At 43.9% G+C, this 15,813-nt stretch overlaps 2 protein-coding genes across 4 annotated transcripts in view; both read right to left on the bottom strand.

Moving 5' to 3' along the window:
• si:ch211-212o1.2 (uncharacterized protein LOC492735 homolog) overlaps nt 1-2,466 on the bottom strand; it is a 28,371-nt gene extending 25,905 nt beyond the window's left edge. Inside the window, exon 1 of the mRNA XM_052061554.1 lies at nt 1,974-2,466. Coding sequence (XP_051917514.1) covers nt 1,974-2,133 — 160 coding nt within the window. The 5' untranslated portion in view covers nt 2,134-2,466. The remainder of the gene's footprint in view (nt 1-1,973) is intronic.
• Nucleotides 2,467-5,886: 3,420 nt separating this feature from the next.
• znf423 (zinc finger protein 423) overlaps nt 5,887-15,813 on the bottom strand; it is a 123,314-nt gene continuing 113,387 nt past the window's right edge. For all 3 annotated transcript variants that reach the window (XM_052061516.1, XM_052061517.1, XM_052061518.1), the window contains 2 exons: nt 6,437-7,160; nt 5,887-6,018 (listed from right to left, as the gene is read on the bottom strand). In XM_052061516.1, coding sequence (XP_051917476.1) covers nt 7,131-7,160 — 30 coding nt within the window. In that variant the 3' untranslated portion in view covers nt 5,887-6,018; nt 6,437-7,130. The remainder of the gene's footprint in view (nt 6,019-6,436; nt 7,161-15,813) is intronic.

Here is a 15,813-nt window from a genome sequence, read left to right on the forward strand (position 1 = left end):
TCATTTCTCTATCACGCCAAAGATTTTGAGAAGAGACTTGCCAAAAAGTTTGGTCTCCTTTTGACTCATCTGTCAATTTGGTGTCTGCACTAACGCCCTACGATCAGTTTAACTGTAATCACGTGCCGTGAGCAGATCAGGAAGTCATCAGTGGAAGCGCTAGTGATGATCCAATTCTCCTAATGGGGAAGGTGAGCGGAACGAATTGCTTAAGAGTTTGTTTTGGTGAGCGACGTCACGGCGACAGATGTTCAATGACATTGACTCTTTAAAGGTCACGAGTGAGCTGTCACATCAGACGATCATTTTGAGTTCAGTGAGTCAAGTGAGGGCCAGCCAAATGCTGGAAGAGGAGGAGGAAAGCTTTGGTGGTTTTTGTACACTAACGTGACCGAAACATGATGTGGTTAAGCGCCCCTTATGTTTTTTGGACCAGTGTAAACTAATGGAGCCAGTTGATGTCAGTCATTTAATTTATCAGGCTATTCGGTAAAACAAATATGAACATGATGCAGTTTGAATGAGAGAATTTTCAAAGTTTCCGAATCATTTCACACCTATGAACATAAAGTGTTGCGTGTCCCACAAAAACACGTCTACAATCACCAAGACATAAAGTGACATATGTTATCTAGCCATCAGATCATAGCTCGTGTCAAGGATAGACACAGTCAAAGGTACATTTCCAGGAGCATTATTGACGAAACAGTAAGAAAATAAACACATTTATTCACAAGCTTTTGAGAGCCGCGAGTAACTCGACACACAGACAGCAAGTGTGTCACTGACGCTCATGTCACTCACCTGGCAAGGCCTGCCCGCTTTTTAAAGCTATCCAGACTTGACCTGGGAGTTTGATTTCCTTTTTTAAATAAAATACGTTAATGTGATGTCCGGAGCGCCGACACCCCATTAATGTGAACATTTACAAAATAACAAAAATGGATATGTGTTGATTTAAAAAATACATAGTAAATAGTAACAATTATTGACCGATTATTAATTTAAAAAATATATTATATATCAAGACTACATGGCATATGGAACACGCCACAAAAATCGACTAATATAAAATTGGCACCAAGAGATAAGATTCCTGTTTCATAAGGTAGGAGACAATTGAAGGCTGTAACGATTTGATCGACTGGGATTATGTTTCGATTTGATATGTTATGGCTGTAGCTTTTATCATGGTTAAAATATGCAACAACATGTAAAAGCTCTACAAAGCCCAAACGATCCAGGTTCAGTCAATTTAACAACAAATCATCAGCAACGTCAAACCAAATTACATCAGGTGTACATCACCTATAAAAAATGAATAAATATGATTCTCAATACATGGGGGGCAAATAATAGACACCTCATCCGTCATATCTTTGCCTCAAGTTGGTTGTTTATACTAAAATGTGCAGTGGTTTATCAAAAGGCCAAAGAAGGATACTTTGTTTTCCCACCGATCATTATCCTCGTGTAATGCAATTATACACACAGTTTTAACAAATAGGATAAAAAAATGTTTTCGTGGTCGTTATATGAGAATGTCATTTTGTCACTAGTGGGAGAACGTTTCCATCCTTATAGCAGCACAATTACATCTTAATAGTTTAGGTAAAACTGCACAAGTTTACAACTGTGTCGTGTGAGTAAAACACTACAACTGATATTAAAAGAAAATTCAAGTAACATGTCCAGCACTACTACTAACCAAAGTTGTCCTACGAATGTGCAGACATGCCATACAGTAGTTGGGAGGAAACCCCCACTCGTTCTGATAGTGTGCTAAATGGTTTGATTGAAGAGAACAATACTCGTACTATGGTGCATAATGCACAAAACGACTCTGCAAGACTATGACCATGATGCTCGGTGCTGGTGCACAACAGTGAGCCCCCCCCCCCCCTCATATATAAGCAGTGATGACAAAAGCACACAGCTAAAAACGATGATTGACTCGACTCGTCGGTGCTCACCAGGAGAGTAGAGCCGAGCCAGCTGCCGGGCTCCGGCGTGCTGCGGTCCCCAGCGGGGCGCCGCGCTGCGTGCAGCCGCCCCGTGCTCGTTGCCGTTCGGATCCTCCTCTGCCATGGACCGTTGCCTGATGTCGCTCTCGGAGAGCAACGACGCCGCCATAGTAAAAAACGTGACCGTCTACGGCTGGCGCTGTCGTCTTTCAGCTAGCGCACGCCATCGTGGGAGTGGGTCAAGAGCGGGCTGCGTGCGATTTTGGACGAGTTTTGTGGCGGACAGACGGCTCGCGGCAGCCCGGTAGCGGCGAACGCTCACACGGTCCACCCGCGGTTGGCGTTTTGTTTCCGCTGTCAACCGGCCGCGTAAAGCGCTGTCACGCGTGACAGCCGCGAACACGCGTGCCTAAATGCCCTTTTCCCCCCTCTACACAACAAACCGCGGCTTTAAATTCCCCCATTTTAATACCAAAAGCGTCTACTTCCAGTTCAACGGTCACCTTAGCAGGGATCGTCTGCATTTTGCGTTCGTGGTGAAAAATGTCACGAGCACTTAATTGTGCGCACTAGGAACACTTGCACGATGTAATTGAGCCCCATTTGACCATATACAGTACAGTAATCCCTCGTTTATCGCAGTCAATATGGGCCAAAACCACCTGCGATAAACGAAAATCCGCGAGGTCGCGTCCAATTAACATAAACGGGTTAAAAAAAAGTTTTTTCAAAGTCCCCAAACGGAAGCTGCAAAACAACAGCGAGTCACATAGAGCAACATGTACAGTACTGTACTCCATGTATATGTTAAAAAATAATATACTGTATATATATTTTTATGTTGGAAAAAATCCATGAAGCACTGAAGCCGCGAAGTAGCGAGGGATCACTGTACTGCAGATGCGGGGAGTTAATTTGTAACAAAGAGCCTTCGTTGGAGACAGATTGATAATGAAGGATAGATTTTGGCAGCACGCTACATTATTGGTTAGCACAATTGCTTAGCAATTTTGCAGTCTTTGGTTTGAATCCAAATTCAGGTCTCATGCAGTTTACTTTTTTCCAGGTGGTCGGGTTTTCTCCCACATTCTAAAGACTTGTATGTTTGCGTCGTTGAAATGTGAACTGGGGTGAGAATGAATGCTTGTCTGTAATTGACCAGTAATTGACGACCAGTGCAAGGTGTACCCTTGCTCAGGCACCCATGACCCTAACAGCTCACAGTTAACAGAACTTGTCGACTAGTTTAAAGTTGACTGATGACAGAGCAGACTGTGGAGGAGGATCTGTTTGATTAAATGTAAGATAACAACATCCAACGGGACCATTTTGTTGGGTGTGGGAGAAGAGAATGGTCGTCAGACACTACACAGTGGAGACTGTAGATAACGGGATGTGACTTACAAATATCTGCGATTGGCTGGCAACTGATTCAGGGTGTCCCCCGCCTACTGCCCGAAGGCGGCTGGGATAGGCTCCAGCACCCCCCGCGACCCTAGTGAGGATCAAGCGGTTCGGAAAATGGATGGCTGGATGGACTTACAAATATATAAACGAGAAGATCCGAGAAGTACGCAATCTACTGCATTATGCTGCTACCGCTGTATGGATGTTGTTCCTTCTTGCAGGAATAGTAAATCATCTATATAGACGGCGCGCTTCCGTACATGGATGGATGACTTTAGCTGCAAAATCAATACAGTGTGCCAAAAACACCTACCAGTGCATGTCATCAAGAAACTCTGCTTATTTTTCTGTCCTTGTCATACATACTGTACATTAACGATTCCTACAATACAGTCATTTAGATACTATAGAGGTTAGAAAATTGCTACAAGGATAAAGCATTAAAGTCAATCAGGTCTTGTGACTCCCTATGGTAAAACATGCTTTGTGTTACCTGAAGTGGATTTTTGTGCAGAACATCTACTGCACAAATAGGTTGGTAACTTTGTGCTCAACAGGCCTGGAATGTTGATTAGTGGTAATATTTCTTTCACCCATTTTCCTTATTGAGCTGGTGCCAATACCAGCTGACGAAGCGGAGCGGGAGCCAGCCAATTGCAGAGCAATATGACAGACAACCATTCACACGAACGTGTGACAAGGCTTCAAGTTAAAATGAACATGCATGTTTTTGAAATGTGGGAGAAAGCTGGCGCAAACCCACACAAGTATGGGATGGGGGCAAGAACTCAATCACTCCACACAGGAAAGCCAGAGCATAGATTCAAGTCCACAACTAGCGCTGCAGTCTGCACCTCTTCAATATTTTGGTGTTCGGATATCATACTGAAAAGTATGTAGAATAATTTATATATTTGACTAAATTCTACTGAAAAAAAAAGATACATTTTGCATAGTTCGAGAAGAATTATGAATATTGAGGAGAAAAAAATCAGATTTCACTTAATAAAAATTTACTAATTGGTTTTCATCTTTAGAAATCAACCTTTAAAAATGTAAACAATGTTTTCTTCTCTAGAAACATTAGTGAGTATGGGACGAAGTGATGTCAAAACTACAGTAGCGATTTTGCCGGGTAAAACAGCATATTGGAGCAAGCCTGGCTTGTTAAAAGTTGATCAGTATGAATTGCAACTGTGAGGCTGTCAACATCAAAGTGTGCAGAGTCATTTTCACCTTTTAAACTGCTTTTGAAAAGTGATCCGACGACTCTTGCCAACCTATATCAGGTACTTTATTTCAGGGTGACAAGTTGATGTTTGTGGCAACATTTTATAATAATGCACTCCATCTAGCTAGCATCCCGTCAGGAGGACAAGTCAAGTCAGTCTCCATGTTAAGAGGAACAACTTCAAAATAAAAGAGTACAAAAACATTGATGTCCATGTATTATTTGGTAAGATTACTTTTTGAAGTTGGCCTTCTCACTGCATGGGGAGCTTGTTCCCCTCATGCGGAACATGCACAATTGTTGCTGCGGCTTGCCTGACTTGTCTTCCTAATAGTGCACACCAAATCAATGGGTACCCGAGACAGAAAACAAAAATCCTTGAGCATTTTTTGAATCGAGGAACTCAAATTATCGTACTTGAGAATTACAAGGCAGACATGCACACCACTTAACTGGCCTGCTGTGGTAGTATTTATGCTGGCTGTAAGAATGTAGTAATGTAAACCCATGGGACAAAATGTAAACAACAGACAATACTATGCAAACATTTACTGGAGTTAATATTTAATATTTGTCTGTAAAGCAGTGCCTCTTAAGTGTTTTGGATTATTTCGCCCATCTCCCCCCCCAAAAAAAACACCAACTCTACTCTGTGACTGTAAATAGCATCATTTGTTTATAGAATTGTTAAAGGTACACCTCTGCGTAACTTTGTACCCGTATTAACCTTAAAGAAAACAATAAATACATATACATCAATTTATCACAAACTCACAGCCAGAAAAGATTAGAAATGCATCAATTTGCCTGAAATAAAAAAATATATAGAGAGCTGCTCCCATTTACTACAAGAGTGGATGTGCAATTGCACTTTATTCTTGTACAAAATGGAAAAAAAGAAGAAAAAAAACCCGAAAAGCAAGTATGTTCCCACATCATGCACACCAGTCAAATTTGCACAGTGCTCCAGTATTTGAGCACTGCTATAAAGGGAATTTAAATATTCAGTTAAATATTTTATTGCAGTTTCACTTGCAAATGTGTAAATCTGCCAATAAATTAAGAAAAATGAAAACTATGTTTAAATGTCTGTTTATGATAAATACAATATTCATTTGTTTGCCAATGTTTTCAAAGAATTATTGAATTATTGTTGAGCTCCACTAAGACGCTTCCAACAGAATATTTTTGAAATCTGAGTGTATCTTCTCATGGAGAGTGAACATGACATCCCCCTAAGTGTATGTGACCAACACAATTGGAATAAAGTCACACCACACAGAATGTCTTCATTTGTCATTTATTTATTTGTTTGTTTGTTTTTTTTTGTCTCTGCTATATTATTGCCATCTGGTTAATTCACATTTAAAAAGCAGTCATTGACCAGATGCACTGAAATTAATGATTTTTTTTCAACTACAGGGTGGCCCACTTAAAAGTAGCCCGGATTTTTTTTTAAATTAAAATATTTTTTTAATTTTTTTCAAAACATGTATTTAATTACGTGAATGTTACAAGTGACCCAAGTCTTTCCAAAACCTGTTTTTATTACTTACAGGTTACAAGAGATGCTGGAAGTGTTCCAAAACTGCTCCGGTTATACACGTTGGCGCTGAGCCAATTTTTGTTTGTTTTAGATTATACACGAACAGTAGTATAACCGGAGCAGTTTTGGAACACTTCCAGCATCTCTTGTAACCTGTAAGTAATAAAAACAGGTTTTGGAAAGACTTGGGTCACTTGTAACATTCACGTAATTAAATACATGTTTTGAAAAAAATTTAAAAAATATTTTAATTTAAAAAAAAATCCGGGCTACTTTTAAGTGGGCCACCCTGTATTAGAGGCCCCGTAGAGACTGAAAAAAAGAAACATTTGCATGGTTTTCTGCATTTTAATTTGCTCCTTTGTCTTTCTTTCATAGTAATTACAAAAAGAGAAGAAAATATATATATAACAATAATCATAGAAAGAAGATTTGGGGGCGGGGGGGGGGGGGGAACTTACAACTGGAGAACAGACAATCACAAGTACACGGCACGAGTACCTACTTACGGCGAGAACGCAAAGACAGAAAACAAATTAAAGAAATGCTAAACGCATCTGGAAGAAGACACAGATGAATTTGTATACGAACGGAAGGAAGAGAAAATTATTTTCGAGAAACTATGAACATGATCGAAAACAAAAGATTCCTTTTTTCTTTCTTTTCTTTGTCTCTCTGAAAAAAATAATTACATGGTATCAGAGAATTTGGCAGGGTTGATTAAAAATACTGCACGTACAATACCTTGTTCACGCCACTCCTCTCCTTCATCCTGCTTGCCTTTCTTTATTTAATAGCATATCCCATTAATATTCCTTTCCCCCGCTGCCGCTAATAGCCACACCCAGTGGTGCGATCGTTACACTTTTACATGTGAGTGGCAAATGACACTTTGATTGGCTGTGATGTGGAGATGTAGTTCCCCCGCCGGCTCCGGGTCGGGGGCCCCGACTGAGCCGAGAGATCCTGCCGGGCCTCGGTCTCACTGCGCGTGCTGACTCAGTGTGTGGTTCTAGACGGGAGGGAGAGAGGGGACAAGTGAGAACACATGATGGGAGAAATAATGGGCTCTGTAAGCACAGAGCTGTTCTCTCGCCCCCGCCCCCAAGAGGAAGAGACGCACAACACTTGCGACAGGAACGGCCGCAGAGAGTCCTCGTTTGAGAACAGCTGATGGCCAAAGATGGAGGACAAAACAAAAAAACTGGACTGTGGGACAATCAGCATGATATGCATCAGCATAGACAGACACACACACACACACACACACACACACACACACATGGGTTAAATCCATTGCATGAGCTGCTGGAAAAAAAATGCCTTAAAAGCAAAAACAAAAGATCAGTCATAGCAATCAGGGGCTGAGCTATGTGGTGGCCAATTGTGGCCACGGCCACTATTGAGTGAGCAGCCAACCTGGAGATTCGCTTGGAGTGTTAGTCTTAATTTGGTCAAATAATATAGAGGGAGTGATTGTTGACAAAAAACAAACAAACTAATAACTTTTTTTTTTAATTGAGCAGCAAGTTGTTGAATAGCCGAGGCTCATGTTTTCTGGGCACAGAAGGCATTGCATCAGCAGCATTTTTACCGTCGACAATTTTGAAAAGTTATTTCAGATAAGGCCATGGGTGACGAGTTTTTCGGCTTTTGGTTTTAGTGGTGTCATCTTCGATTGCAATTTGCTTTCCTCCATAGTGACTCAGACAAATACATTCGTGTGACCATCCATAAGCTTCACTTGCTTACGTCCTGATAGGTTACCATCTTTCAATAAATTGGTTTCGTATTGTGTCTTTCGCATCACTCATCGAGAAGCTCTTAAAAGTAAGAAGCTCATTTTAAAAAAACAAACAGTAGAGAGTATGGACATTTGTGTTTGAAAAGTAAAGAGTAAAAGTGCACCAGAAAAGTAAAATGTTTATTAATGTTGTTGATTCAATCCATCGATGTTTAAAATCACAAGAGGGGCAGGACTCTATCTCAGATGGCTGAAACAGTTGGTGGGTTAAAAATTCACAGACAGATTACAAATTAAGTGGAGGAACGGGTGAATGCAGTCACCGTAAAACTCATTAAAATTGTTTAAAAAAAAGTGTCTTCTCGTCTTCAAGTTACGATGCGTGGAACATACCTTGTGAGATCATGCTCCTTCAAACACACACACGCACATGCACACACGCACGCACGAACACTCCTCCCTATTCAGTCCCATGCGGCTCCCACATATCGGCTGCGACAGGGAGCTGAACTGATAATCTGGATTTGTTGGTTTGGAACGCAAAGCCATCACATCTAAAGCAGGGGAAATACTATGAGTCCATGTGTGAGTGTGTGTGCGTGTGTGTGATGGCAAGATGATTGGAAAGATTTCTCTGGGAATTCATGTGTGTGTGTATCAGAGAGAAATGTCCTCTCTGATACTTTCGTCCTCCTCTCCTACTTTTCCCTTGACTGTACAGCTTGTTCCCATGAAACGTTTCTTATTACTCTCTCTCTCTCTCAAACTGAAAGAACACATATTCCCAGTGAGACATTAGCAATCAACGCCCACCCCTCATCGCAGCTCTCATCAGCACTCCTAAAAAGCAGCTTCGTTCAGATTAATCACCCTGGCTCACATGCCCTGCCACAGACGGGACATGAAGGAGAGGGAGAGAAGGGGTGAGAGAGAGAGAGAGAGAGAGAGAGAGAGAGAGAGAGAGAGAGAGAGAGAGAGAGAGAGAGAGAAGGGGGTGATGAACACAGCAAAGAGGAGAGGAAGGCCGGTTGGGGACACAAATGTGGAGGATTATATGTGGTTTTGGGTTGATAATACTTATTTGTCATTCTGTGGCCCTTATCTTGGTGAGCATGTTCCATTGAGCCCTTTGCTAAGCATGACAGAGCGTGTGTGCGTGTGTACGTGTGCGTGCGTGCGTGAGTTTTGAGACTGTCACACAGCTTTAGAGTCCAAACTCGAGCTTGTCCGGGGTAAAATACAGCATTTTAATGCAACGCACACACAAACACACACACACACACACACATATGAAGTCATTTCCTACAATCTATCTATCCATCCATCCATAGCAGGATCAGATTCAACCCCAAATGTCAGAACTGTAAGGCACAGGTGCAAATCACTAGTCCACATCATCCTGCCCCATCACCTTTCAAGTGAGCAAAAATAAGTTTGTGTGTGTGTGTGCGAGAGAGAGAGAGAGAAAAAGAGAGAGAGAGAAAGAGAGAAAGAGAGAGAGAGAGAGAGAGGGAAAGTGTCTCCCCGTAACGCCACGCATGGAAGTGGAAGGCCGCTGACCCCATTATGACAGGACCACCTCTTCTCTCTCTGCACACAACAGAACAGAACTGTAGTTCTTCTCCAAGCCAGTAGAGGTCAGGCTTCTTCCTCTTTAAGGACGAGAGGACACGTCAGAGTCGTGCCTCCGCTATCTGAACACCACATGACCCGCCTACCTTACGTCACGCTTGACCTCTTATGGTTTGCAAACGGGGGTGAAGGGGTAAAAGGCAAAGTGTTATTACGGCAAGGTAAATGAGGGGGATTGTTGAGGGGGCGGGGTTGCTGTTGCTGTATTGATTTGTAGACGGCGCAAGGGATGGAGCATAAGGGTGAGGGGAGGAGGGTGAGGTGGAGGGATACTCCCTGGAGGGAGAGCAGGAGGAAGATGGTGATCAAACAGGAAGCCACTGTGGATGAATGGATGATGCCATCAGATGGAGCAGGGGCACACGCCAGCTACCCTCTCATCATGGATGTGTTATCGCTGCAAGATTCATGCAGTGAGGTGGTCAATCAGAAATATATGTATGTGTGTGTGTGTGTGTGTGTTTGAGCCACCTGCAAAGTACGATACGTACACTATACGGATAAAAGTATTCCTTAATCAGTTTGTGATTGAGCTATTGGTTCCTGTTGAATGCTAATGTTTCTGACCTTTTGGACCACAGGTGTATCTCAATAAATAAGAACTTGGTCGAAAAGTTATTTTGTGTTTATTTTATAGATTGATTAAACATGATACCGAATTTCTAGATTCAAAATACTTGGCTTTTTTTTGTTATCCCCGTGAGGTTGAATTTTGTGTTTCCGTGAGCTCTAGGCCAGCTTTTATCAATGTTGACATGTTTCTCTGTGTGACATCTAATCTCTGAGGTTCGCAGAATATTTTCCTTTATTGAGATGCACCTATACAGGGTTCCAGCTTTGTGGTATGAGGCTGACAGTTCACAGTGCGGAAAACAAGGCTGGCAAAAGCCTGCTTGGATGGCTTTGGTGTGGAAGAGCACACCGTCAAAGACGACAGAATAGAAGTCGTGACCCAAGTCCTCCATCGGGTCACACAGAAAGACCCCAAAAACAACTTCATATCGTCGGCCACATAGCATAGATGCCTCAACCACCTTTCAATATTTTTGTAAAACTAGAAAAAAACAACAACATGCATATCAAAGAATATGATAGTAAACAATACATGAGGATAATTGTGAGTATGATGAGAACTCAATATAAAGCCATCAATGTTGTTCACGTGCACTGTCCTCAGAAGAGATGTCTTCCAAGCGCGACTGGTCCAGTCCATATCGAGGCCTGTCATTGTTTTTCCTAAACTGCTTAGAGCGAGCGAGTGGAAAGCCAGCAGAGCCCCGGGCCCGGGGGAAATATGGCCTTGTCGCATTACCTACGCACACCACTGCCAGACGCACACATGGGAATGCATTCATGGCCTTGCACTTGCAGCTAAGAGCACATTCATGCACACGCACGCACACACACACACGCGCACACACACAGACACACACACACACACACACACGCCGCATGGCAACACAGTATCTCCTGTGGAAAGGTAGATGGGGACAACATTGGGAGTGAAGAGGAGATGGAGATAAAGAGAAAATGTAATCTGCTTTGTCGTGCACTCTCATTTCTGTTATCTTCTACAATGCACACGGAATGTGTGTGTGCGTGTGTGTGTGCGCACGCGTGTATTAGTGCTGTGGTCTGTTGTCACGTTTGCCGATTGTGTCTGCTCATGCATTGATCGTGTCTAAAGGTAGAAAGAGCACCGCTCACGTCCGCACTTTTAACAGCGACACAAACATGCAGCCAGTGACGACTTTGCTCATGTGTTGGGGGGGGACATGCCAGGTGATGATTTTGACGTTGAAAATACACGCCGGAATAACGCATTCTTGAAGTGATTGTGTGTGTGAGAATGCTACCTTCATGTATCATGGAGTGTCGGTCCATAAATGTGTGTCAAATGCGTGTATATGTGGGGGTAATTGGAGGCACTCCAAGTGTGTGTGTGTGTGTGGACGAGATGCCCTTTTTAACAGTAAATGAAAAATCACCTCAGTGGCCTTGTGGTCTTCTTTGAGTTGAATGTATTTATAGCTCAGTTGACATTCTTCCAACAACGTGCATGTCTTTCAAAATATGTGTGTCTCGGGGACAAGCAGATGGGCTAGCCCGCTCGCTCTCCTCCCTGGCTTGTCTTTGGCCCAACCTATCCAGGACAGGATGCTGCCTCGGGAGCAGCTTGAAAATAAACGCACCCCCTGCCCTCAACATCCCGCCCGCGCTCCCTCCCTGCTCCCAGCACACACGTTTCCGTGCCTCCCTGGGTGACTAGTCCAGGTCTTGCTGTAACTCCTCCATCTTCTCAGCTAAGTGGTAAATGACACCCGTTTGTTTATCCAAAACATCGCTTGTTCTCTCCCAACCGAGTCACCACAAGTCCTGATTTCCTCCTCCTGCGGCTCAGCCTGCGTGACCTCCTGTTTGGAGTGTTTTCTCCCACGGGGACTTCCCCTCCCCTCTGCCCCAGACTGTAAGGTTTGGACCAGTAAACACACCCAAAATACACTCACAGCACGAAAGGGCGCGTACCCAAAACCGCAACACGAGAGGCAAAGGCACACACAACCACCGATCCACAACAAAGACGTGACATCCCTGCTGGAAGCCGTTACACAAAGGAGGAAGTGACCTCACGATCAGGACAAACAGCTAATCACACTGGAGCACCGCACGACAGATTGGAGTCACGACAAGAGAGCCACACACACACACACACACACAATAAATCTTTGACACACACACACACACAGACACAGACAAATGTACTCAGAGGAATGTGGTCCGTGAAGACTGGGAAGCTCAGTACTGGATGAAGAGCGTGCAGACACGGGTGACAAGACAGTATGGCAACCAGAAATACACAAATGCAAGCAAAACGGCTGAATAAAAAAAAAATATGCGTGGAGACACGAGCTGACATGTGTGCACCCTTTGTGGCGTGTCCACACGCAGATATACATTAAAAATCATTTTCACTGCTTCAACCAGTTCATGATTGTGATGAGCTGGAGTCCACTACCAGTTGAGTTTTGAAAAGGGAAACAACCCTTGGACTGGTGGCCAGTCAATCAAAGGGAAACTATAATAATAATAATAATAATAATATATATATATATATATATATATATATATATATAGGCGGCCCGGTAGTCCAGTGGTTAGCACGTCGGCTTCACAGTGCAGAGGTACCGGGTTCGATTCCAGCTCCGGCCTCCCTGTGTGGAGTTTGCATGTTCTCCCCGGGCCTGTGTGGGTTTTCTCCGGGTGCTCCGGTTTCCTCCCACATTCCAAAAACATGTGTGGCAGGCTGATTGAACACTCTAAATTGTCCCTAGGTGTGAGTGTGAGCGCAGATGGTTGTTCGTCTCTGTGTGCCCTGTGATTGGCTGGCAACCGATTCAGGGTGTCCCCCGCCTACTGCCCGGAGACAGCTGGGATAGGCTCCAGCACCCCCCGCGACCCTCGTGAGGATCAAGCGGTACAGAAAATGAATGAATGAATGAATGAATGAATGAATAATTATAATAATAAAGAATACATGATCTGAACTGCTTCACATGCAAACTCCACACAGGAAGGCCAGAGCCAGAATCGAACCCTGCCCCTCTGCACTGTGAGGCAGACATGCTAACCAGTTGGCCATCGTGCCCGCCCCATACCCTTTACAGAAATGTATTGATAAAAACTGCTACATGACAGCTTGACAGGATTGAACCATTTAGTTGACTTCCCCACGGCTCATCAACTTACTTGAAGCTTGACGCTGACTAATCATTAAGCACAGCGTTTTGGCATCTCATTATTTCGATCGGTCGATTTACAAAAGGACTTTCAAGTCACTCTTGCATCACTCATCTGATGCCGCCGCTGGACGATATCGCTATGGAGAGCAGCAAAATATCTGGCCCAGAGGGAGACGCAACGCAGTCTTACGTGTTTTTTTGTTGATTATACCTTCCAAGTCAGATTCAGGAAGGAAATGTGTGTGTTTGTGTGCATGTCCCATTTTAATAACGGAGTCTCCCAGGGACTCTTGGGGGCCAACTGAGTATTTTACCATGGAAGGATCTTCAGCTCAAGTTCTCCATCGTGCCCCCCCCCCACACACACACACACACACACACGCACAGACGTGGATCATAGAGCGAATACACAATGTCAGAACCCACACTAAGACCCAAACACACCTAGAGGACAAAAAATATATATAAATACACACACACACACACACACACACACACACACACACACACACACAGTGGTTCAGCCGCATACACACCTTTCATTATTCATTTAAAGGGAGACAGACAAACACATCGTTCTCAGATATAATGCTAACAGCCATGATAATACATTAAAGATAGGATGGCAAATAGCTACAGTGTACCGATAGAGTTGCAGGAGTACAGCAACTAGTATCTGTACAAACAACCAAGTATATATTTTGTTGGCTAACTACTTCCAAAAATGTGTCTGTGGCCGAACTGATTTGGAGGTTGTGCGCTGGGGGTAAAAAACAGCCATGGCAGCTTTGCACAAGCACCATTCATTTGCAGTCTGGATGTGGAGGGGTTAATAAACATGACACTGAGTTTTTCTGGATGCTTCAAATTGTGAAAGCAAATGCATAACATGTCTCCTTTAAGAGCCTTTCAAGGACTTACTTTCAAATGTCAACTTTCAAAAATCTTGGAGGGTTATCAGTCCAATGAGGAGCATCATAAATGTTCCCGTGTTTGGCTGGCGACCCACGACAGGATGTAGCCACCAAGCACCTTGCCCAAACTCAGCTGGGATAAGCTCCAGCAGACCTGCAACACTAATGCGACATGTTGTCTTTGCATTCGGTTAATTTCTGGCTGTTCACTTCATTAGGCACACAGACACAAGCCAAAGAATAAATGAATGGCTCCAATGAGTGCTCAGTTTTGCCAGTGTCAGTTATTTCAAGTACAATAAACGTAGGGCCAAATGCATACATCTACGAGCATTGTTACCACTGCAAACACAAAATATTGGATATGGTTCGATATGGGATCTGATTAGATTGTGGAGGTGTGCCTCCAAGCTTTGGCCTGTGAGTGTGAAACACAGTGCAAGTTCTTTAATTGCATCTAAAAGCATCGCAAAACTAATATTCTACACTGCGGGGGCACAGCACAGGTGGAGAGAAACAGCACATGTACAAAACTAACGATGCCTCATCCATTCACTTATTTATCTGACCAGCAATCCACCCATCTAGCACTGATGCAATATTAACTAGCGTTAAAGGAGAACAACAGATCCAGTGGAATCAAAGGGAGGGATGACTGGGGAGGTTTGGTGATGGATGGATCAAGGGAAACTTTCAGGGCAAGAGCTGTAGAACAGCACCCTTCAGAGCCCCCCCACCCCAAAAAGCAACGTGATCTCGAAGTGAATCAGGAAAAAAAAAAAACATTGACAGAGAGAAACCCGGGACTAAATGAGATCTAGAAGGACCTCGGTGATCAGGGCCACAGCATTTCTTATTTACACACCCTCCCTCAGTCCCACACACAAACACCCATGCACAAAGACACACGGCAAAACATCTCTTATTTACCAGCTTACGTCTGCACTATTTATGTGGCACCAGGGAGTAGCACAGAGAAGAGGAAGAGAGGAGAGGGGATAAAATATGCATAGGGGCTGGTTCTTCTGGGACGCACGGAGGGGAGTCTGAGTGAGGGAGGCGGGAAGACAAAAAAAAAAAAAAACACGCCAGGCAGGGAGACAGACCGGAAAAGTGAAAATGAATGATAAAAACGTGAGCGGCGAGCCCCGGCATACTGACACTATCAACGGGACTGTGTTGTGTGGAAGGAGGCACAGAGTTGGAAGTCGGCAAAATGAAGGAGCGAAGAAGGAATCAGTCTCGAGGGAGAGGGGATGATACAGGGATGTGTCCGTGCTGCAATGACCCCTGGGTGTGTTGCGCGTGTGTGCGTGCATGAGCGAGATAGAGGACGAGAGTTGAAGCTGGACATCATATAAACCCTCTGAGGCCTTGGAAGAGGCCAAAGCCTTTTCGAGCTAGCCAAGCAGCAGTCTTCATCCATCCACACCTCATTAAAACACACACACCCACCCACACATTCACACACACACACCTACACGCGCGCGCACGCACACACACACACACACACACACACACACACACACACACACGCACATGCACACGCACACACGCGCACACACACACGATAAATGCTAGCAGTGGCATTAACCTCCTTGGTAGGAGCTCTCCATCTCTGCCAGTCGGCCTTTC

This window comes from Hippocampus zosterae, chromosome 3 (genome assembly GCF_025434085.1).
Source record: "Hippocampus zosterae strain Florida chromosome 3, ASM2543408v3, whole genome shotgun sequence".
Lineage (NCBI taxonomy): Eukaryota > Metazoa > Chordata > Actinopteri > Syngnathiformes > Syngnathidae > Hippocampus > Hippocampus zosterae.